Raw genomic sequence first — 22,115 nt, forward strand, 5'->3', positions numbered from 1 at the left:
TTACAGTTTTTTCTCCTTTTTTTGTCTCTCTGTGCAGTTAGAAACATTATGGCAATTGAGATTTTACTGAGGGCAATTGGACACAAGCCAAATCAATGTGAGAAGAATGGAAGTGGCAATCAGTCTACAGCTTTTCTCAATGGGAGCAGAATAATTCCCTATATTTAAAATTGGCTCAGAAATAGGAACCAAGAGAGGGTGGGGTTGAAGGTTGTTTATCGCACTGGAGGTTGGTGATTGCTATGCCTTGTGGTTGGTTTTGGTACCTTTGTTATTAGCACGTATGATTTGGATGTAAATGAACAGGTTTGTTAAGGAACTGGGCTGAGAAGTCTCAATGCAGATAAGTGTGAGGTGATACCCTTTGGAAAATGAAACCAGTGTAGGACTCACACTATGAATGGTAGGGTCCTAAGGAGGGTCATGCAACAGAGGGACCGAGGAATAGAAACTCATAGTTTGTTGAAAGTGGTGTCACAGGTGCTAGGGTGGTGAAAAAGGCATTTTGCAGGTTGGCCTTCATCAGCCAGGGCATTGCGCATATGGTTGGGACATTATGCTGCAGTTGTTTAGGTTGTTGGTGAGGCTGCACTTGGGAGCGCTGTGTATAGATTAGATCATCCTGTTATAGGAAGTATGTTGTTAACCGGAAAAAGAGCAGGGGCGATTTACAAGGACGTTGCCGGGACAAGAGGCCCTGAGTTATAGGGAGAACTGTGGCCGGGCTTTGTTTTCACTCCTTGACGAATGAGGAGTAACCTTACAGAAATGTTTAAAATGAATAGAGGCATAAAATATGGTGGATAACTATGATCTTTTTCCCAGGATAACGAGAGACCATAGCTGAATGGAATGAATTTAGGGTGAAAAGAGAAAGAGTTAAAAGAGATTAGTGACAACGTGTTCACTCGTTGCCAGAAGAAGCCCAGGAGGCAGGTAAAACACTATCATTTAAGAGGCAACACACATCAAAGTTGCTGGTGAACGGAGCAGGCCAGGCAGCATCGTCAGGGTCTCGGCCTGAAACGTTGACTGTACCTCTTCCTAGAGATGCTGCCTGGCCTGCTGTGTTCACCAGCAACTTTGATGTGTGTTGCTTGAATTTCCAGCATCTGCAGAATTCCTGTTGTTTATCATTCGGATAGGTTCATGGAAGGGGAGGGGGGGGAGGCATAGAGGGATATGGCCCAAACTCAGGTAATTGGGACTAGCTGGGGTGTTGCCATTGACTCATTAGGTGGAGGGGCCTTTATCTGTACTGTATTGCTGTATGACTGTACCGCGTGCTTTGCAATGCAATGTAAACACAATTTAATTTTATATCTATCCTCCCACGTACACCACATGGTCATATTGGCGTAGTAACGCGAAACACGACCTCCGGAAGTGGCCAGAAACTTACTGTAGCCACACCCTGTCCGGTTATTGAGCCCAATCAGGGCGAGAAGGCCGGTTACACGCTGCCCGGTTATTGCTGTCAATCACTTTTATAGGGAGTATGCCTGTGGCTTGCCTGAGGTTCTGCTGTTATTTCACTACCTGCTTATTCACGCTGACTGCAGCAGCGTATTGCGAGCGCTGGGAATCTGAGGGTTGCGAAGAGCAGCGGGAGCGCAACTATTCGGGTGGGTGTAAAGCTACTCGGTGCACTTGCGTAGTGTGTTACTGCGGAGCAGCTGGTTGACCTTTTCTCATCTTTCATCGCGATAGTTGCTTCAGTTTGCTTTCAGGGTAAAGTGAAATTGTTCGGTGTTTTTCTTAAAATCACGGAAATAATATCAGTAGGCACCGTTTTTATACATGATTCGGTTAAAATCAAACTTTTGGGAATTCTCTGGATCATAGTGCCTTCAAAGTTAATGCAATTAAAGTACTTTAAACTAAGAGTTTGTTAGCCATTAGTTATTGAGTTTGCCTCGTTCATCAAACTTTGAAAGATTGGGTGTTTTGTTCTCCGTCTCATTTCAATACTACCTGGTTTTTTTTTCTTTAGTGTTGTGTAAGAGTGTCTTCTAAATTAAGTTTTTGGAAGAAAATAAATTTCCCCCATTCAAAGAGTTTTATCTCACGAGTGCTAACTGCTTTGATCATGGAGCTGGCTTTGGTTTTTCAAAGAACGTTGTTTTTTTAAAGTTTCGTGTGATGTGATCACATTTTTAGTGGAAAGAGTGAGCATTTCATGGGTGTTAAAATCTCTGCGGACCTAACCTGGACCCAACTTGTCGATGCAGCTGTAAAGAAGGCACGGCAACTTCATTAGGAGTTTGAAGAGATTTGGTATCTCACCAAAGACTCTCGCAAATAGATGTGCCATACACTTTAATTGATGTTTTCTCTATTATTACGTATTGCATCGTGCTGCTGCCGCAAAGTTAACTTTCACGACATGTGTCTGATTCTGATACATTGATTTCCCTGACCGCCCCACCCCGACACCTACTTTACCACAATTGTACAGTCTGTGAGAGATTTAGTGGTCTTTTGCGCTAAGTAACCCCCGCATCCTTTCATTATAATTGTATATTTTAAGAGATTAAATTTATGTACTTGTTTTTGCCATGTCCCAGTCAGGCCCAGAAAAAAAATGTTAATAGACTGGCCAGAAACCCAATGGACACAGAGTTTTAAACCTGATTAATTTAGAGCACAATCCAGAAATGCAAACAGAATGGGAAATGCAGGTGAGGCACCAGATAAGTAGTCATGTGGGATAGAAATTGTACACACAATGCAAGAGTAATCTTATTATTTACTATTTCTATTCAGCGGTAATTGGAAAGCTGTTTGTAGTATTTTAGCATTAGTTAGTGTATTCCAATAATAATGTTGGAGATGAAGTTCTGTAATTCTGCTGCTGCCACTGGAAAAATGGACTTTTCCGCAGTGGGGATAGTGGCAAATTGGGGCATTCCTTTCGTTAATAGGGCTTTGTTCAGTTTTTTAATACTTTGGAAATGTTAATTCCAGTTAATCCTATAATTGATTTCTATATCTTTCCATGAAAGCTAGTTGTTTTAAAAAAAAAGTAGACGCAAACATATTTTTGGATGAGTCATTATTGTAATTCTGCTGTGGACTATGATTTTACTGGAAGCAGTGCAGTAGCCCATATCAGTTGTGATTCACTGGTCGAGATCTTAGACTCTTAAGAGTCTGAATCATACGTACAGATTTGATTTTGAAGATGTGAGCACAAAAACCTTGGCTGCTGCTGTAAGTGGAGTTCTGTGGGGCGGTTAAAATGAAATCCTCAGCAGAGCTGTTGTGTGTTGGGCTTTGGATAAACAAGACCTACATCTGTTCTCTGGATGCAGAATACTCCAGTTGGATTTATCCAGCTACTTAACACAACAGAAACCAGATGGACTTCTAAATTCCAGTGTCTCAATGTAAATACGTGTCAACCTTGGTATTCAAAAAAGACTCAGGAAATGTTTATAATGAGGTAGAGAGCAAATGAGAAAAGACTAGCGAGCAACAAATGGGACTTTGCTCACCATCGTTATCATCATGTGCTGTGTTGTAAAATGTGGGTGATTGTGATTTTTGACTACGATTGTCCCTGGCAAACTTTTCTACAGAAGTGGTTTGCCATTGCCTTCATCTGGGCTGTGTCTTAACAGGATGGGTGACCCCAGCTATGATCAATACTTTTCAGAGAAGTTGTCTATTACTTGTGGTTGCATTACCAGGACTTGTGATGTGCACTTTGAATAGTATTCATTAAAAGCAATATAAATAGCAAGAGTTAAATTAAACTTTTTCCCCCCCCACACTTTCCTCTTTCAGAGACGTTAACAATGGATCATCTGACTGCTGCAAATGTCAAATTTGCGGTTGATCTCTACAAGCATTTGGATAAAGATGGCAAACTTGGCAACATCTTTGTGTCCCCGTTTAGTATATCAAATGCCCTGGCTATGGTGTATCTTGGTGCCAGTGGAAATACAGCAACACAGATGGCCAAGGTAGATATGGCTTGAATATTAGAATGTACAGCTCATTTTTATATGTCAAGCAGTTTGGAATTTGTTTATTATTGTCTCTTATACTGACATGCAATGAAAATCTTGTCTTGTATACAGTTCATACTGACCAGATTATTACACAGTGCATTGTGGTAGAATAAGACAAAACTGTAATAATGCAGCATAAAGTGTAACAGCAACCAAAAGTGCAGTGCAGGTAAACAATAAGGGCAAGATCAAAATGAAATAGGTTGTGAGGTCAGGAGTCCAATTTATTGTACTAGGGCCCACACAAGGAAATCTGCAGATGCTGGAAATTCAAGCAACACACATAAAATGCTGGTAGAACGCAGCCGGCCAGACAGCATCTGTAGGAAGAAGCACAGTCGACGTTTCGGGCCGAGGCCCTTCGTCAGGACTAACTGAAAGAAGAGATAGTAAGAGATTTGAAAGTGGGAGGGGGAGATCTGAAATGATAGGAGAGACAGGAGGGGCAGGGATAAAGCTAAGAGCTGGAAAGTTGATTGGCAAAAGGGATACAAGGCTGGAGAAGGGAGAGGATCATGGGACGGGAGGCTTAGGGAGAAAGAAAGGGGGAGGGGAGCACCAGAGGAAGATGGGGAGCAAGCAAGGAGTTATTGTGAGAGGGATAGAGAGAGAGGAAAAAATGATAGATAAATAAGGGATGGGGAGGAGGGGCATTAACGGAAATTAGAGAAGTCAATGTTCATGCCATCCGGTTGGAGGCCACCCAGATGGAATATAAAGTGTTGTTCTCCAACCTGAGTATGGCTTCATCTTGACAGTAGAGGAGGCTGTGGATAGACATATCAGAATGGGAATGGGACGTGGAATTAAAATGTGTGGCCACTGGGAGATCCTGCTATCTCTGGTGGACAGAGCGTAGGTGTTCAGCGAAACGGTCTTCCAGTCTGCGTCGGGTTTCACCAATATATAGAAGACTGCACCGGGAGCACTGGACGCAGTATATCACCCCAGCCGACTCACAGGTGAAGTGTTGCCTCACCTGGAAGGACTGTCTGGGGCCCTGAATGGTGGTGAGGGAGGAAGTGTAAGAGCATGTGTAGCACTTGTTCCGCTTACACGGATAAGTGCCGCGAGGGAGATCGGTGGGAAGGGATTTGCGGGGGGGGGGGGGAGAATGGACAAGGGAGTCGCATAGGGAGTGATCCCTGCGGAAAGCAGAAGAGGGGGAGGGAAATTTCCCCTCTACCACCACTCTCCTTTGTCTAGCAGAATTAGTCCTTACCCTTAATAATTTCTCCTTTGGCTCCTCCCACTGCCTCCAAACTAAAGGTGTAGCCATGGGCTCCTGCATGGGTCCCAGCTATGCCTGCCTTTTTGTTGGCTTTGTGGAACAGTCCATGTTCCAAGCCTATACTGGTATCCGTCCCCCACATTTTCCTTCGCTACATCGACGACTGCATTGGCGCTGCTTCCTGCATGCATGCTGAGCTCATTGGCTTCATTAACTTTGCCTCCAACTTTCACCCTGTCCTGAAATTTACCTGGTCCATTTCCAACACCTGCCTCTCCTTTCTTGATCTTTCTGTCTCTATCTCTGGAGGCAGCTTATCTACTGATGTGTACTATAAGCCTACGGACTCTCACAGCTACCTGGACTATTCCTCTTCTCACCCTGTCTCCTGCAAAATTGCCATCCCCTTCTCACAATTCCTCCGTCTCTTTGGATGAGGCCTTTCATTCCAGGATGAAGGAGATGTCTTCCTTTTTTTTTAAAAGAAAGGCCATCACCATCAACTCTGCTCTCAAATGCATCTCTCTCATTTCACGCACATCTGCTCTCACCCCATCCTCCCACCACCCCACTAGGGATAGGGTTCCCCTTGTCCTCACCTACCACCCCACCAGCCTCCAGGTCCAACATATAATTCTCCATAACTTCTGCCACCTCCAATGGGATCCCACCACTAAGCACATCTTTCACTCCCCCCCCCCCCCTTCTGCTTTCCGCAGGGATCACTCCCTACGCGACTCCCTTGTCCATTCGTTCCCCCCATCCCTCCCCACCAACCTCCCTCCTGGCAATTATCCTTGTAAGTGGAACAAGTGCTACACATGCCTTTACACTTCCTCCCTCACCAACATTCAGGGCCCCTGACAGTCCTTCCAGGTGAGGCGTCACTTCACCTGTGAGTCGGCTGGTGCGATATACTGTGTCTGGTGCTCCCGATGTGGCCTATATATCGGTGAGAACTGACACAGACTGGGGGACCGTTTCACTGAATGCCTACGCTCTGTCTGCCAGAGAAAGCAGGATCTCCCAGTGGCCACATGTTTTAATTCCACGTCCCATTCCCATTCTGATACGTCTATTCACGGCCTCCTCTACTGTCAAGATGCAGCCACACTCAGGTTGGAGGAACAACACCTTGTATTCCGTCAGGGTAGCCTCCAACCGGATGGCATGAACATTGACTTCTCTAATTTCCATCAATGCCCCTCCTCCCCTACTTGCCCCATCCCTTATTTATTATTTTTCCTTTTATTTTCTCTCTGTCCCTCTCACAATAACTCCCTGCCTGCTCTCCACCTTCCTCTGGTGCTTCCCCCCCCCCCCCCTTCTTTCTTCCTCGGCCTTCTGTCCCATGATCCTCTCCCTTCTCCAGCTTTGTATCACTTTTGTCAATCAACCTTCCAGCTCTTAGCTCCATCCCTCCCCCTTCTGTCTTCTCCTATCATTTTGGATCTCCCCCTCCCCCTCCCACTTTCAAATCTCTTACTATCTTTTCTTTCAGTTAGATTTGACGAAGGGTCTCGGACTGAAATGTGGACTGTGCTTCTTCCTATGGATGCTGTCTGGCCTGCTGCGTCCCCCCAGCATTTTGTGTATGCTTATTGTACTAGGGAACTATTTAATAGTCTTATAACTGCAGGTTAGAGGCTCTCTTAAGCTGCACAGCATTTTAAGAGTGAGGGTGAGCAGTCAGATACATAGAAAAGTACAGCACTGAACCAGGCCCTTTGGCCCATCTAGTCTATGCCAAACCGTTTAAACTGCCTTCTCCCATCAACCTGCACTGGGACCATAGCCCTCCATACCCATACAATCTCTGTACCTATCCAGACTTTGAGTTCGCATGCACTACTTGTGCTGGCAGCTCATTTCATGTTCTCGCAACCCTCTGAAGAAGCTTCCCCTCATGTTCCCCTTGAGCTTTTAACCTTTCACGCTTAACTCTTTAACCTTTCACCCTTAACCCATGCCTTCTAGTAGTCCCACCCAACCTCAGTGGAATAAGCCTACTTGCATTTACCCTATCTCTGCCTCTGAATATTGTGTACTTCTATCAAATCTCTTCTCAATCTTCTACATTCTAAGGAATAAAGTTCTAACCTACTCAATCTTTACTGATAATTCAGGTCCTCCAGACCTGGCAACATCCTTATAAATTTTCTCTGTACTCCTTCAAGCTTATTTACAATTCAAGTCATGATCCAAGTTGGTACCAATGACATGGGTTAGTGGGTGAAGAGGTCCAACAAAGTGAGTTCAGGGAGTTGGATGCTTAATTAAAGGACAGGATCTCCTGGGTTGTAATCTCAGGATTACATGCTGCCCATGCCACGTGTTAATGAGGCCAGAAATATGAAGATCAGACAGTTTAACAGCTGGCTGAGGAGGTAGTTCAGGAGGGAGGGCTTCAGATTTTTGGATCTCTTGGGCTGTTTTCCAGGGAAGATGGAACCATTACAGATGGAGTGGTTTTCACCTGAACTGGAGGGGGACTGGTATCCTTGCGGGATGATTTGCTAACGCTGCATGAGGGGAGGGGGGATGGTGGTTTAAGCTGGAGTTGCAGGGGGATGGGGACCAGGGTGCCAGAACAGATAGCGGAGCAGTTGTGGGGAAAGATGTTAAGACTACATACAAAGTCAGGACTCGAAAGCTTGGACATGGTGGTGGGCGTTCGAAGTTCTGTACACTTCAGTGCAAAGGCTATTGCGGGAAAGTCAGATGAGCTTCGGGCATGTGTCACACCTGGAGTATTGTGTGCCTTTCTGGTGATACCATAGTGAAGTATGTGATTGTACCAGAGAACTTACCTGGATTGGAACATTTCAGGTATAAGAAGAGAATGAATAAGTTGAATTTACTTTCCCCAGAACAGAGAAGCTGAGATTCTGGACTGGTCCTGTTTCTGTGGTGTGGTCTATGTGACCTCAGTGATGTAGACATAATTACAAGGAACAGGTAGGATAGATAGTTTAAAAAAAACAACAATCTCATGTTGGGTATGTCTAAGACAAGAGGGCATAGGTTTAAGATGGGAGTTATTTTGGAGGCTGGTTGGTATCTGGAATGTGTTACATGAAGAATGAAGGAGGCAGATACATTCATGACTTTTGAAAAGCATGTAGATCTGCACCTGAATCAGCAAGGCAGAGAAGGCTACAGACTGAATGTGGGTCATTGGGATTCGTGTGGAGGTAGTAGAACAGCCAGCATCATGTATGGAGAGGTGCCTCTGCTCTTGTTCTGGACATTGCTGTGGATACCAAGCTGAGCATTAAAACTTGAGTACACGGACCACCAATCTCAAGGAAAGCTTCTATCCTGCTGTTGTAAGACTCTGGAATGGATCCCTAGTGGATAAAAGATGAACTCTCGTTCTCTCAATCCACATTGCTAGGACTTTGCACTTTATTTGTCTTCCTGCACTTCACTTTCTCTGGAACTGTGACACTGTATTCTACGTTCTCTTCTTTTTCCTTTTGTAGCAGCTCATTGTGCTTGTTTATGGAGTGATCTGTCTGGATGGTATGCATCCCGGTCACAATCAAATTGCCACATTGTCAGCAGCGTTTGTTGTTTCTGACTCATTGATGTGCCAGTGAGTGATCTGATGTTCACCCACAGAACAACGGACCTCTGACATTCAGGCTGACAGCATTTGGAGAATTTCCACAAACTGCTGTTACTTTGCTGCGACTTAACAAAATGCCCAGGCTCAAATCATTTTGAGGAATGCTGCCCTGAAAAATACGAATAAGTTAAGAATAACCTTGTTCTGAACATGGAATTACACGAGTCAGACCATGTCAAAATAACACATTTGTATAAGTACTTAAGACATAGGAGCAGAATTACGCTCATTGAATCTGCATCACCATTCCATCATGGCTGATTTATTATCCTTCTCAACCCCACTCTCCTGCCTTCTCCATGTAACCTTAGATGGCCTTACTAATTAAGAACCTGTCAATCTCTGCTTTAGTATACCCAATGAGTTGGTCTCCACAGCCATCTGTGGCAATAAATTCCACAGATTCACCACCCTCTGGCTAAAAAAAGTTAATTCTCATTTCTGTTCTGAGGCTTGTCCTTCTATTCTGAGGCTGTGCCCTCTGGTTCTAGACTCCTCCACTACGAGAAGCGACCTCTCCACAACCACTCAGTCTAGGCCTTAGGTTTCAATGAGATCCCCTCTCATTCCTCTAAATTCTAGTGAGTACAAACCCGGAACCCGGGTCCTCTGTCACCTCTTTCTAAGGATTTGATTTCATTTTTTTGGGCAACAGAGCTACCCCAGCCCTCTGCCTACCTGCCTGTCCTTTCGATACAATATGTATCCAATGTTAAGCTTCTAACTATGACCTTTCAGTCATGAGTGAATGATGCCAACAACATAACACTTGCCAATCTCTAACTGCGTTACAGATGATTTACCTTATTCCATATACTATCTGCATTCAATATGGCATCTTCAGTGCTGTATTCACCCCTTTCAGCAACATAATATCCGGCTGCTTCTTTCATATCCGTAGAGTCTCCTGTCTGCTACTTTCACTATGGAATGCCCTGCCAGTATGGCACAACCCTCTCCTCCCCACCCCTTCCGTTCTGAGCCACAGAGCCAAACTCACTGCCGGTGACCTGTCTGGGCTTTGCTCTGGTAGGTTGACCCCTCCCCCACCAAAAAAAACAGTATCCAAAGTGGTATTCTTATTATTGAGGGGAGTAGCCATACAGGAATTCTTAGCACTGTTGGCCTATCCCCTTTCCTTCTCCTGACCGTTATTCAGTTACCTGCCTCCTGCAACTTGGGAGTGACTACCTCCCTGTAGCCACTATCTATCACCTCTTCACTCTCCCATATGAGCCGGAGAATATCCAGCTGCAGCTGTACTTCCCTAAGATATCTGAAAGGAGCTGCAGCTGGATGCACCCATGCAGATGTAGTTATCAGGGAAACTGGATCTTTCCCGGAGTCCCCAGACCCCGCATAAAGAACGTACTACTGACACTGGACCCATTCTTAATGTACTAATAGACAGAGAGATGGAAACTGACCAGAATCTTATCTAAAACATTTGCTACTTTCCTTAGCCTCTTGAGCCAAAGGCTACCCACTCTAACATTGGCCCTCTCTCACAATGACTCCACTTCAATTCACATCTTTTTCCGATATGGAATCTCAATATGCCTAGCAAAGAGTCTGAAAGTGAAGAGTTGTTGCTTCAACAGTAAGTGCTGGGTGTTAGTCTGATGAAGATTGTCTAAATATTATGGCAATTTAACTGGAATTAGAAAGCAGATGCTCTGTGGAATTAGTGGCAAAATTCTCTTAATTCCTGATTCCATCGTTCAGCCTATTATCTTTAACAGACTTAACTCTCTTATCTTCTGCCCTTGAGGTGAGTTTGACAATATTTTCCTGTAACAAAAATACTGTCATCACCTTTATGCTCCAATCTCCCTTAAGCCATCAGCTGATTAATAACATTCAGGAGTTTCAGGCCTTATAACGTGGCTGCTGATGTTCTGCAGTAGATTAAATAGGAAAGCAACAATGGGAATTTGGTTTATAGTTCTATTAAACTCCGATACGGTTTACTTCAGGTTGAACTGGGTTACAAAATGCACTTGGATTCTAATAATGAATGTTAACCTCATCTCTTAGGTGCTTGCTTTTGACGAAGTCAAGGATGTCCACGCTGAGTTTCAGAGACTCCAACTTGAATTGAACAACCCTCAAGCAAAGTACGTGCTGAAAACGGCCAATCGCCTTTTTGGAGAGAAGAGCTACAACTTCCTTGCAGTAAGGTTTTCTCTGTTTTGAGTGTTAGAGACTAAACTGTCAAATTTGTTTGTTGATAAACTGATCAAACGCAAATGAGATGAGCGAGAAAGGTATTTTTGTGTTTTCGATGGCAAAGTCGGTTATTTCCCTAACGAGAATGGGCTTGGATTTTAATTTTGACTTCAGTTGTGTTCTTCTGAAGAACACCAAATAAGAAATGTATTACAGACAGAAAAGAAGCTCAATATCCTGGAAAGGAAAAACTATTATCTGTTGAGGTGTAAACTAAAGGAAAATCGATTCAGGAATATTTACTGAACTGGGCATAGGAAGTCAAATTTAAGCTTATTGTCAAATGCCCAGGTGTGATTTTAAAAAAAAAAAAAAAAAAAAAAAGTTTGCTTCCAGCAGCATCACAGCCAGAGAGCATCATATACAGTAAACAGCAACTGGTAAGATAAAACAAAAATTTAAACAAATTCTACACATTTTACAAGAAAGAACTAAAAACAAAGTCCGTTTTAATGCAGTTATCAAAGTGGTCTTAGTGTTGCTAAATTATAATGATCAGGGTTCTGTTGGTTGAAAGGAAGTAGCTGTTCTTGAATCTGGTTTTGTCAGACTTCAGACTTCAGCTGCTTATGCCCAATGGCATAGCCTGGATGGTGGGAATCTTCAATGGATGGTGCCTCCTTGAGGCAGGGCCTCATGTAGATATTACTGAAGATGCAGAGGGATATGCCTGTGATGCATTTGGACAAGTCTGTTGCCTCTTGCATTCCAATTGCTGTACCAGATCATGTTGCAACTTCTCACGATCGCACCATTTAGCCTTTTGAGGTCGGGGTTGTGGTGTGCATTTAGTAATGTGATTTTTTTTTGTATGTAAACTTGAAAATGGACCATGTGTACCATTTGCACTTTGCATGAATATATTGGTCATAGTCTTGAATCCATTTTGAAAACAATTATATATTGTTTAATTGAATGCATGCCCTTGAGTGGTTTTAAATATTATATACTGCACTATAAATGCATATCTTTTTGCTTTATAAGTATTCTGCAAACAGTTTGTGAATTGATGTGTTCACTTCCTTTCTGCGGATGTTAATGGGCTGAATTCTGTATTTAAATTCCATCATTTTCTGGCCCATAAAGCTTTGGAACCATAAGGTCTCAATGCCTTGGCTTCGGTTAGCATTCAGTTATTAGTGTTGTAGACTATAACTAGTCTATACAAGTATCATAATATCAACATTTGTAATACTTTGGTTTTGTACACCACTCCACTAAGATTTGGGTATCAAATTGTCACAATTTTATTCTTTGACCCTCAAGTTCAATATTGTTGTGCCATTTTGATAAGAAATAAATAATCAATTGGTACAATTCATAAAAGTGAGGTTTATTTTGACCTGTTGTGACCCTCCAGGCGTACCTTGCTGATACACTGAAATACTACCAGGCAGAGCTGGCTCCAGTTGATTTTCTTACCGCAGCAGAAGAAGTCAGACAGGAGATCAACACCTGGGCAGAAAAACAAACTGAAGGTAAGTGATACTGGACAATAGTTGTGGCCAGGCACAGACGTGGTCTTCTGCTGCCTTCGATCTTCATAGTGAGCAATATTTCCCAAGATTGTTCAACAGAACTATTTTCTCCTTCATGTAATACTAGAGCATAAATGGTAAGACCAGGATTTATCATCCCTGTAAAAGTGACGATGAGATGTTTTGAAACCACTGTAGTTCTTGGTGAAGATACTTTTCCATGGAGCTGTCAGATCAGCCTGAATTCTGTGGTGCAGAGTCAATGAAACAACAGAAATAGAATTGGTGCGTTACTTGGAATCTGCAAGTGGGCATGTCTCCATGTGCTATGTTTCTTTGTCCTGTCTGATGTTGGAAGTCAGGAGCTTGGGAGAATCAACAATATGTGTAATGTTACGGACCAACAACAATAGATGTAGAATGGAGTTGGGGAATTAATGCAAATCAACTAAAGTTATTAACATTTATGCAGAAATATAGAAAATTAAACAAACGACTAACTTAAACAAAAGTTAACGTCGTTGTGCGTCTATAGCTCCCAAATAGTCAAACTTAGAAACGGTTCTTAACAAAGTCTTACTCAAGCACAGTCTTAGAGTGGAAGTTTAGGAAATCCAGGTGATTCATGAAATAGGTGAGAGGAGAGACTTGTTTATTCACGATACAACGAAGAGACGATCTTGGTGATTCACAATATAGCAGAGAGGCGATCTTGAAGAAACAGTTACCAGAGTTTGCAGCCGTGGAGTACATTTTTTGAAGAGTCCAAGAAGAGGGAGATTTCACAATCCACAAATTGAATCAATTAAACCTTGGAATCTGGAAGCGTGCGTGTCTGCGAGTGCCATGTTTCTTTGTCCTGTCTAGTGTTAGAAGTCAGGGGCTTGAGAAAATCAACAATATGTGCAGACCATGAATCTTTACATCCTGCAAACATGTGCTAAATATTGTCTTTCACACTTGCGGTGTACATCATGCTGTTTTTTTTCTTGACCTAATTGACAGAGTTGTCTTTTCCTCCCTCCCTCTCACTGACCCCACTCCTTAGGCAAGATCACAAACCTACTGGCTGAAGGATCTGTTGACAGCTTGACAAAGCTTGTTCTTGTAAATGCCATTTATTTTAAGGGAAACTGGCACAGAAAATTTAATAAAGAATTGACAGATGATGGAGAATTCAGAATAAAGCAGGTAATGTGTGAATGGGAGAAATCAAGGTATTAACAAATATTGATCTCTATGTTACAGTTAATCAATAAAGGTGTGGTGTACCCGGCAAACAAAATCCTGATGTTTGTAATAATAATTTGGGAATCTGTTGTCCTTGGCAGAATATTTCTCTTGAAAGGGTGATGTCAGGGTGGCGTTGGAGGGGAACTGACAGGTTGGTGGCCCAGTCGATCATGTGGGGTGAACCAGGATGTACAGAGTAAGGGGGAGGGGGACAAATCCAGAATTGTACAACTGTAATTGGACACGGTGTGAAGCAGAGAGAGTGGGGTGAAATGTGAATAGTCTATGAAATGTGGATAGACAGTAGAGGAGCAGAGCCAGCAAGATGAAGCAGAGCGAAGGGAGAGACCGGAACAGCTGAGGAAACCCACGCAGTCACGGGGAGGATGTGCAAGCTCCTTAGGATGAGGGAGGATTTGAATGCTGATCGCTGGCTCCATAAGGCGTTATGCTAACCAGTAAACTAGCATGCTGCCCTAAACCTCACCCCAGGGTTTTCTATCCCTTACCCCACTGGCCTCCCTTTATACCACACCTCTAGATATTTGTTAGGTTAATGGGGAACTACTTCACACGGGGTGGAGAGAGCGTGGAATGAGTTACTAGTGGAAGTGATGGATGCAGGTTCTATATATATTTTAAGAGACGTTTGGATAAGCACATGGATTGGAAAGGTATGTAGGGGGTATGGTTCAGGGGCAGGTTGAATGGAATAGGCTCAGACTAGATGGACCAGTGGGCCTGTTTCTGTACTGTGGTGCTCTGACTCTCATATATTGGTCACCATATCTACTTATCCTGTGCTTGTTTACTTGAATGAGATAGAAGGTTACAGATTTGACCTCTCCATTCTAATAGATTTTACACATGAGAGCATAACATCAAAGATGACAGCAACAGACATATTTTGTTTTACTTTGGAAGGAGCAAACTTTGCAGCTTGGTTTTAGGGATAGGTCTGGTGCAGTTTGGGATTGTTTGAGGTTCATTGACTGCTGTTGGAAATAATTTTTTTCTTAGTATTTGCAAAAATTTGTAACCTCTTATGTTAGATATACATATAATATCTTCATTCAAAATTAGCACCCCTGAAAACATAACCAAGAGATGTTTGATGTTTATGCAAAATGGGGTTTAAGATGCTGTCTACACTGTAGGCATAAGATATTCCATGAAGGAGACCTAGACCTTAGTAGCGACTATTAAAGAACTTAACAGTAAATGAAATCGGGGTCTATATCTCACTGCAGTACTCCTATCCCTTATCCTGTTACGCAGGGTTACAGTGTAATCCTTTGTATCACACCTTGAATACATGTAAATTTAGTTACACATTTGGTGAAGCATGGTTTGTGCCCAGTTCTGTATCTTATCTGCCATCTCAACAAAAAAAAATTAAGACCTTCAGCTACAAGAGCAGAAATAGGTCATTTGGTCCATCAAGTCTGTTCAGATATTTCATCATGGCTGATCCTTTCCCTCTCAGCCCCAGTCCCCTACCTTCTCCCCGTAGCCGTTCATGCCCTGTCTGTTAAGAATACATTAAATTCAGCCTTAAGTGTACTCAGTGACTTCACCTCTGCAGCTACCTGTGGCAGTTCCACAGATTCAAATCTCTCTGACTCAAGAAATTCCTCCTCATCCCCATTCTAACTGGATGTCCCTCTATTCTGAGCCTGTGACCTCTGGTCTTGCACTCCCCCACCACTGGAAACATCCTCTGCACATCCACTGTATCGAGGCCTCTTAATATCTGATAGGTTTCAATGAGATCCCCCTTATTCTTCCTGAATCCCAGTGAATACAGGCCCAGAGCCACAAACACTCAAGATATGATGAGCCTTTCTATCCCAGTATCAATGTTGTGAACGCAAACACGAGGAAATCTGCAGATGCTGGAAATTCAAGCAACGCACATAAAATTTGCTGGTGAACGCAGCAGGTCAGGCAGCATCTACAGGAAGAGGTACAGTTGACGTTTCGGGCCGAGATCCTTTGTCAGGACCAACTGAAAGAAGAGATGATAAGAGATTTGAGAGGGGGAGGGGTGGAGCTAAGAGCTGGAAGGTTGATTGGCAAAAGGGATATGAGAGGATCATGGGACAGGAGGCCCAGGGAAAAAGAAAGGGGGGGGGGAAGCCCAGAGGATGGGCAAGGAGTATAGTGAGAGGGACAGGTGGAGAAGAAGGAGAGGAGAAAAAATATAATAAATAACGGATGGGGTACGAGGGGGAGGTGGGGCATTAACGGAAGTTAGAGAAGTCAATGTTCATGCCATCAGGTTGGAGGCCACCCAGATGGAATATAAGGTGTTGTTTCTCCAACCTGAGTGTGGCTTCATCTTGATAGTAGAGGAGGCCATGGATAGACAGATCAGAATGGGAATGGGGCATGGAATTAAAATGTGTGGCCACTGGGAGATCCTGCTTTCTCTGGTGGTCAGAGCGTAGGTGTTCAGCAAAGTGGTCTCCCAGCCTGCGTCGGGTCTTGCCAATATATAGAAGGCCGCACCAGGAGCACCGGACGCAGTATATCACCCCAGCCGACTCACAGGTGAAGTGTTGCCTCACCTGGAAGGACTGTCTGCCGCCCTGAATGGTGGTGAGAGAGGAAGTGTAAGGGCATTTTCCGCTTACAAGGATAATTGCCAGGAGGGAGATTGGTGGGGAGGGATGGGGGGGACAAATAGACAAGGGAGTCGCGTAGGGAGCAATCCCTGCGGAAAGCCGGGGGCGGGAGGGAGGGAAAGATGTGCTTGGTGGCGGGATCCTGTTGGAGGTGGCGGAAGTTACGGAGAATACTGCGTCCGGTGCGGCCTTCTATATATTGGTGAGACCCGACACAGGCTGGGAGACTGTCTCGCTGAACATCTACACCCTGTCTGCCAGAGAAAGCAGGATCTCCCAGTGGCCACACATTTTAATTCCACATCCCATTCCCATTCTGATATGTCTATCCACGGCCTCCTCTACTGTAAAGATGAAGCCACATTCAGGGCGGAGGAACAACACCTTATATTCTGTCTGGGTAGCCTCCAACCTGATGGCATGAACACTGACTTCTCTAACTTCCGTTAATGCCCCACTCCCCCTCGTACCCCATCTGTTATTTATTTATTATTATATATTTTTTCTCTCTCCTTTTTCTCCCTCTGTCCCTCTCACTATACTCCTTGCCCATCCTCTGGGCTTCCCCCCCTTCCCCTTTCTTTTTTCCTGGGCCTCCCATCCCATGATCCTCTCATATCCCTTTTGCCAATCACCTGTCTAGCTCTTAGCTCCATCCCTCCCCCTCCAGTCTTCTCCTATCATTTCGGATCTCCCCCTCCCCCTTCTCACTTTCAAATCTTACTATCTCTTCTTTCAGTTAGTCCTGACGAAGGGTTTCGGCCTGAAACGTCGACTGTACCTCTTCCTATAGATGCTGCCTGGCCTGCTGCGTTCACCAGCAAATTTTATGTGTGTTGCTTGATCAGTGTTGTGAACCTTCTTTGTACTCTGCAATGTCAGCACATCCTTTCTTGGATAAGAGGCCCAGAACTGCTCACAATACTCCAAGTGAGGCCTCACCAGCTTCTACTTTACATCCTTGCTTTTATATTCTAAATCACTCGAAATGAATGCTAACATTGCATTTGCCTTCCTAGCCACCAACTTAATCTGCAAATTAACCTTTAGGGAATCCTGCATGAGGACACCCATGTCCTTTTGCACATCAGACCATTCAATTAAAAAATAGACTACTGTTTTATTTCTTCTACCAAAATGCATTAACATACATTTCTCAGTTTTCTGACTGACACTTCTTCACCCATTCTTCTAAACTGTCTAAGTGCTACTGTAACCTCTCTGCTTCCTCATACTACCAGCCCTCCCCCTGGTTTCATATCATCTGCAAACTTGGTCACAAAGCCATCAATTACCCCAGTCAAGTCATTCACATATAACCTAAAAGGAAATGGTCTCAATACAGACACCACTAGTCACTGGCAGCCAACCAGGAAAAGCTCCCCTTATCCCAGTCTTTTATCCTGCCTCTCAGCCAATGCTCTAGCCATGCCAGTATCTTTCCTGTAGTAATAGTTAAGCTCACACAAAAAATGTCAGTCATTGTGGGATGAAGAAAACTTCACTTTGTAATTTTCATTAATTTCTATTTTTTTCAGGCTAAATATGTCGTCTAAATTTGCTAATTGCCTTTTTCTTTTGCATGCAGCATGAAACAAAACCTGTGCAAATGATGAGGCTAAAAAGCAGGTTTGCCTTCACTTATATTCCAGAAGTTTCAACCAAGATACTTGAGCTGCCCTATGATGATAATGAGCTTAGTATGGTCATCCTGTTGCCAGATATAAATGATGACTTCACTGGGATGGAAAAAGTAAGTCTGCAGCTTTAGTATAACCAATTAATTGGAATTGTTTTTCAGGGGGAAAACAGGAAATTGGATTCTATCTTCAGTCTAAGAAAATGATTTTTTAAAAAATTCCCTCTTAATTTCCTCACTTGTGATGTAAAATATCAATCGCAGCATATCGACTGGTGCTGAAAATGGAGAAACCAGTCAAGAGGATGGCCTAACAACAGGAATTCTGCAGATGCTGGAAATTCGAACAACACACATCAAAGTTGCTGGTGAACGCAGCAGGCCAGGCAGCATCTCTAGGAAGAGGTACAGTCGACGTTTCAGGCCGAGACCATCTCTCAGAGCAGCCAAGAGAAAACCCATTTTGGGCATCAAGAAGGCTAAACCCAGGTGTACTCAAAAAATTCAGGATCCCCTGTCCGATACTGATCCCTGGGCATCAGGAGCAAACTGTCTACACAAGGAAAAGCAGCGTGGACTGTACCAGAGGCTCACCTCTCCCTGACGTTGTAAACGATTTTAATGCATGTTTTGGGGCATGAAACACAATGCTGGCCATGAAAGCAAATTCCTTCTCCTTGGTCTAAATACACCAATGTGGAGTTGGGTGTTGGACTTCCTCACCAACAGACCTCAGATAGTTCGGATGCACCAATCTCTCCTCCCTCTTCAGCATCCTCAACACAGGTTCTCCCCAGGGCTGTGTGCTGAGCCCATTGCTGTGCTGTCCGCTCACACGTGACTGCATGGTCAAACACCCGATTAATCCCATTGTCAAGTTCACCAGTGACACGCAGTGGTGGGCATCATCACCAACAACGATGAGATGGCCTACAGAGAGGAGGTGGAAGAGCTCAAGGCCAGGTGTTAGGCAAATAACCACTTCATCACTGTCAATAAGACAAAGGACCTGGTTGTCGATTTCCGGTGAATTCGCACCACTTGCACCCCTCTTTACAGCAGTGGACACTGCGAGCAGCTTCAATCTACTGGAAGTGTACATCTCGCACAAACTTTCACTGTCCCAGAACAGATTCTACGCAACCAGGGAAGCTCATCAACACCTCTGCTTTAGCCATCTCAGAAAGAGAACTGGAGTAAGTACATCTATGCTCCTGTCATTCTGCACATGCACAGCAGAGGGCACCCTACTGCTGCATGGAATGGAAACTACACTGCATTGAACAGGAAGGCTCTACAACGGGTAGTCAAAGCTGCCCGTGGCGTCACCAGCATCTGCCTAACCACCATGAAGGACATGTGTACAGAAAGGTATCAGAAAAGGACTGGTAACATCATGAAGGATTCCACACAATCTGCCCATGGTCTGTTTGTTCCACTCCCGTCAGAGAGGTGGCTACTTAGCATCAACACCAAGACCACCAGACTGAAAACAGTTACTTTACCCAAGTAGTAAGGCTGATCAACACCTTCACATACTCACCCACCCCTCCACAACTGCAGCCATCTTTATTTTATCATTTCCTGTCACTCACCTTAAATACAGACAGTCTGGCATGTTCTCTCACCTATAACTACCGATGAGACCTGAAGCCAGAAGATAGAATAAAGCTGGAATCGAAATAAAACTTTATTCATTAAAACCGCGCAATGACAATAATCTCAAAATTCATTGGTACAGTACTTCCCAAAGTCTTGACTGTTTAAAGGGTTTGCCCAAGATCATTTGAGACTTTGTTAAGAATAACGCCCGATATACGAAAGTCAGCATTTGTTGTCAGGTGACCAACTTTTGTCCACGGTTCCTTTCTGCTGCGGTCATTGATCTGCTTGCATGTATAACAGCTTTTTCGGAATCAGCAGAAAAGATTTGGGATATGACAGCTTCCATCCTGTAGTTGGGCATATCTGTTGCAGCTTGGGTTGAAATGAGTCAAGAGAAGTTTAGATGACAGCACATTCTTCGCCTGATCGAAAACCTCTCTCTATTGTTCAGACTATTTCCACGTGGTACCCTTGTTGAGCCTGGCATTGTGGCTCCTTCTGGTGCATTCCTGGGAGAAATACAGAATTGTGACTGATTATGCTCCAAAATGATCGTAAATTGCTAACATCTGATGTTGGGGACTTTTTGAAGATAGCAGCAATGTTTTCAGGATCTGAGTGACAGCCATACTCATCTGTGATGAATTCCAGATACTTGAATGAAGACATCAGGAGACTGCATTTTTCTCCCTGAAGTCACAATCCAGTGTCTTATAGTTTGTTCAAAACATGGTCCGGGCATTGGTATAGTTCTCAAACAAAACAGCCTGCAGAATTTGAAGTCCAAAGCAACACACACACAATGCTGGAGGAACTTAGCAGGTCAGACATCATCCATGGAAAAGAGTAAACATTTGGGCTGAGACCCTTCTCTCAGTATCATTCTGTCTGATCTTTGCCTGTCACAGTGATGTTGTCGAGGTGAGCAGTAACACTGTCAATGCCACTCAGCATGGTGTCCACAAGCTGCCAGAAAATTGATAGAGCAGCCATTACCCTGAAAGGCAGACAGAGAAAGGAAAACAACTCCTTATGTGTTGTAATAGCATCACTTTTTGGATGTACAATCAATGTATAGGATATCTTGTGTATTTATATTTATTGCCTTATATTAATATTGTGCTTTTTTTCTGCTGCATCTGATCAGCATTAACAATTATTTTGTTTTCCTTTATTCCGGTGTACTGTGAATGACACCATATTAAGATATCTTGAATATGAGACTGTCACACTGACTAATAGGAATGACCTCTGATAAAGCTGAAATGTGTTGTTTCAAATGATTTTAATTTTTGACATTGTTATAATGCGGTGGGTAGATGTGCATATTAGAAAGGGGAGGTGGCCACCAAACGCCTTAATTTAGCTCTGCCATTTAAAAAATGTTGTGGGTTTAAATGTAGAAACAGCTGAACTTTTGGTACATTGGTTTCCTGGGAGCTGGCGTGAAGCTACTCTCACTAAACCCTCTATCTCTCTTGTAAGCCCATCAAAACTCCTTTGACTTTATTGTGAAATTAACCCTTAGCCTAGTTAATGATCCATGAGTTAATGGGTAACTGGAAAAAAAAGAAAATATGAATAAAACATTTGATTTGGTTTTGGTTGGAAATAATATAGTGGTTTACATTTTTTGTATTCAAGTTATTGTCTGGATGGATTAACAGTAAGTGTTTTTTGTTTGTTTTAAGCTTCAGAATCATCTCACGGTTGATCATCTGATGACTTGGACCAACCCTGATAAAATGAACGAGATAGAGATTAATGTGGTTCTGCCCAAATTCAAACTGGAAGAAAAATATGATCTTGAGTCTATCCTCATAGAAATGGGGATGGTGGATGCTTTCAGCACCACGCAAGCTAACTACTCTGCAATGACTAGTAGAAATGATCTTGTTTTGACCAAAGTAGTGCATAAATCCTTTGTGGAAGTTAATGAAGAAGGCACAGAAGCCGCTGCTTCAACAGCAGCGATCATGATGTTGCGATGTGCTCCGATGACATTCGAATTTGTGGCTGACCATCCGTTCCTGTTTTTCATTCGGCACAACAAAACACGCAACATTTTATTCTTTGGAAGACTCTCATCTCCTTAGACATGGTGCCATTAGGTTGCAGCAGTTTTCAATCCATCGCTTTTTTTTCCTCTAACATTTATGTGTTGGGTAGGTTTTCATGAAGTTAAGGGGTGGAATAAGGTATAATATTAATTTTCTGTACTCTAACCTATTGAGTTTTGGTATGCTATAAATGAGTAAACATTCCTTAGAAAAGTAACTGCTTATACTTTGCTTCTAATTATCATGAGATGGAGAGCCTGTGATTGGAATGGATAGTTCTGGAATGCCGAACTTTCAAAAATAAACATGTGCTTTCCTCTTGCTCATATTTTTGTTAAACGAGACATCTTTCATGCAATTGATAAA

The 22,115-nt window shown here is 43.3% G+C and overlaps 1 protein-coding gene across 2 annotated transcripts; it reads left to right on the plus strand.

The window, feature by feature from the left end:
- Positions 1-1,423: 1,423 nt before the first annotated feature.
- On the plus strand, positions 1,424-22,075 carry LOC140212505 (leukocyte elastase inhibitor-like). Of its 2 annotated transcripts, none has more exons than XM_072283384.1 (7): positions 1,424-1,625; positions 3,790-3,968; positions 10,916-11,053; positions 12,468-12,585; positions 13,634-13,776; positions 18,034-18,198; positions 21,381-22,075. In XM_072283384.1, the coding sequence occupies exons 1-7, from the start codon at positions 1,499-1,501 to the stop codon at positions 21,783-21,785; spliced, it is 1,275 nt and encodes a 424-aa protein (XP_072139485.1). In that variant the 5' UTR covers positions 1,424-1,498; the 3' UTR covers positions 21,786-22,075. The 2 variants fall into 2 exon arrangements, with proteins under 2 accessions (XP_072139485.1, XP_072139486.1); XM_072283385.1 differs by lacking the exon at positions 1,424-1,625 and adding an exon at positions 1,648-1,731.
- Positions 22,076-22,115: the final 40 nt, after the last annotated feature.

Source organism: Mobula birostris, chromosome 19 (assembly GCF_030028105.1).
Source record: "Mobula birostris isolate sMobBir1 chromosome 19, sMobBir1.hap1, whole genome shotgun sequence".
NCBI lineage: Eukaryota > Metazoa > Chordata > Chondrichthyes > Myliobatiformes > Myliobatidae > Mobula > Mobula birostris.

Bases quoted from the DNA above. Each gene is read 5' to 3' on its own strand.
- LOC140212505 (XM_072283384.1), top strand. From the start codon at position 1,499: ATGCCTGTGGCTTGCCTGAGGTTCTGCTGTTATTTCACTACCTGCTTA. The intron at 11,054-12,467 runs GTAAGGTTTTCT...GTGACCCTCCAG, and splicing joins AGAGCTACAACTTCCTTGCA to GCGTACCTTGCTGATACACT. The intron at 12,586-13,633 runs GTAAGTGATACT...CCCACTCCTTAG, and splicing joins GGCAGAAAAACAAACTGAAG to GCAAGATCACAAACCTACTG.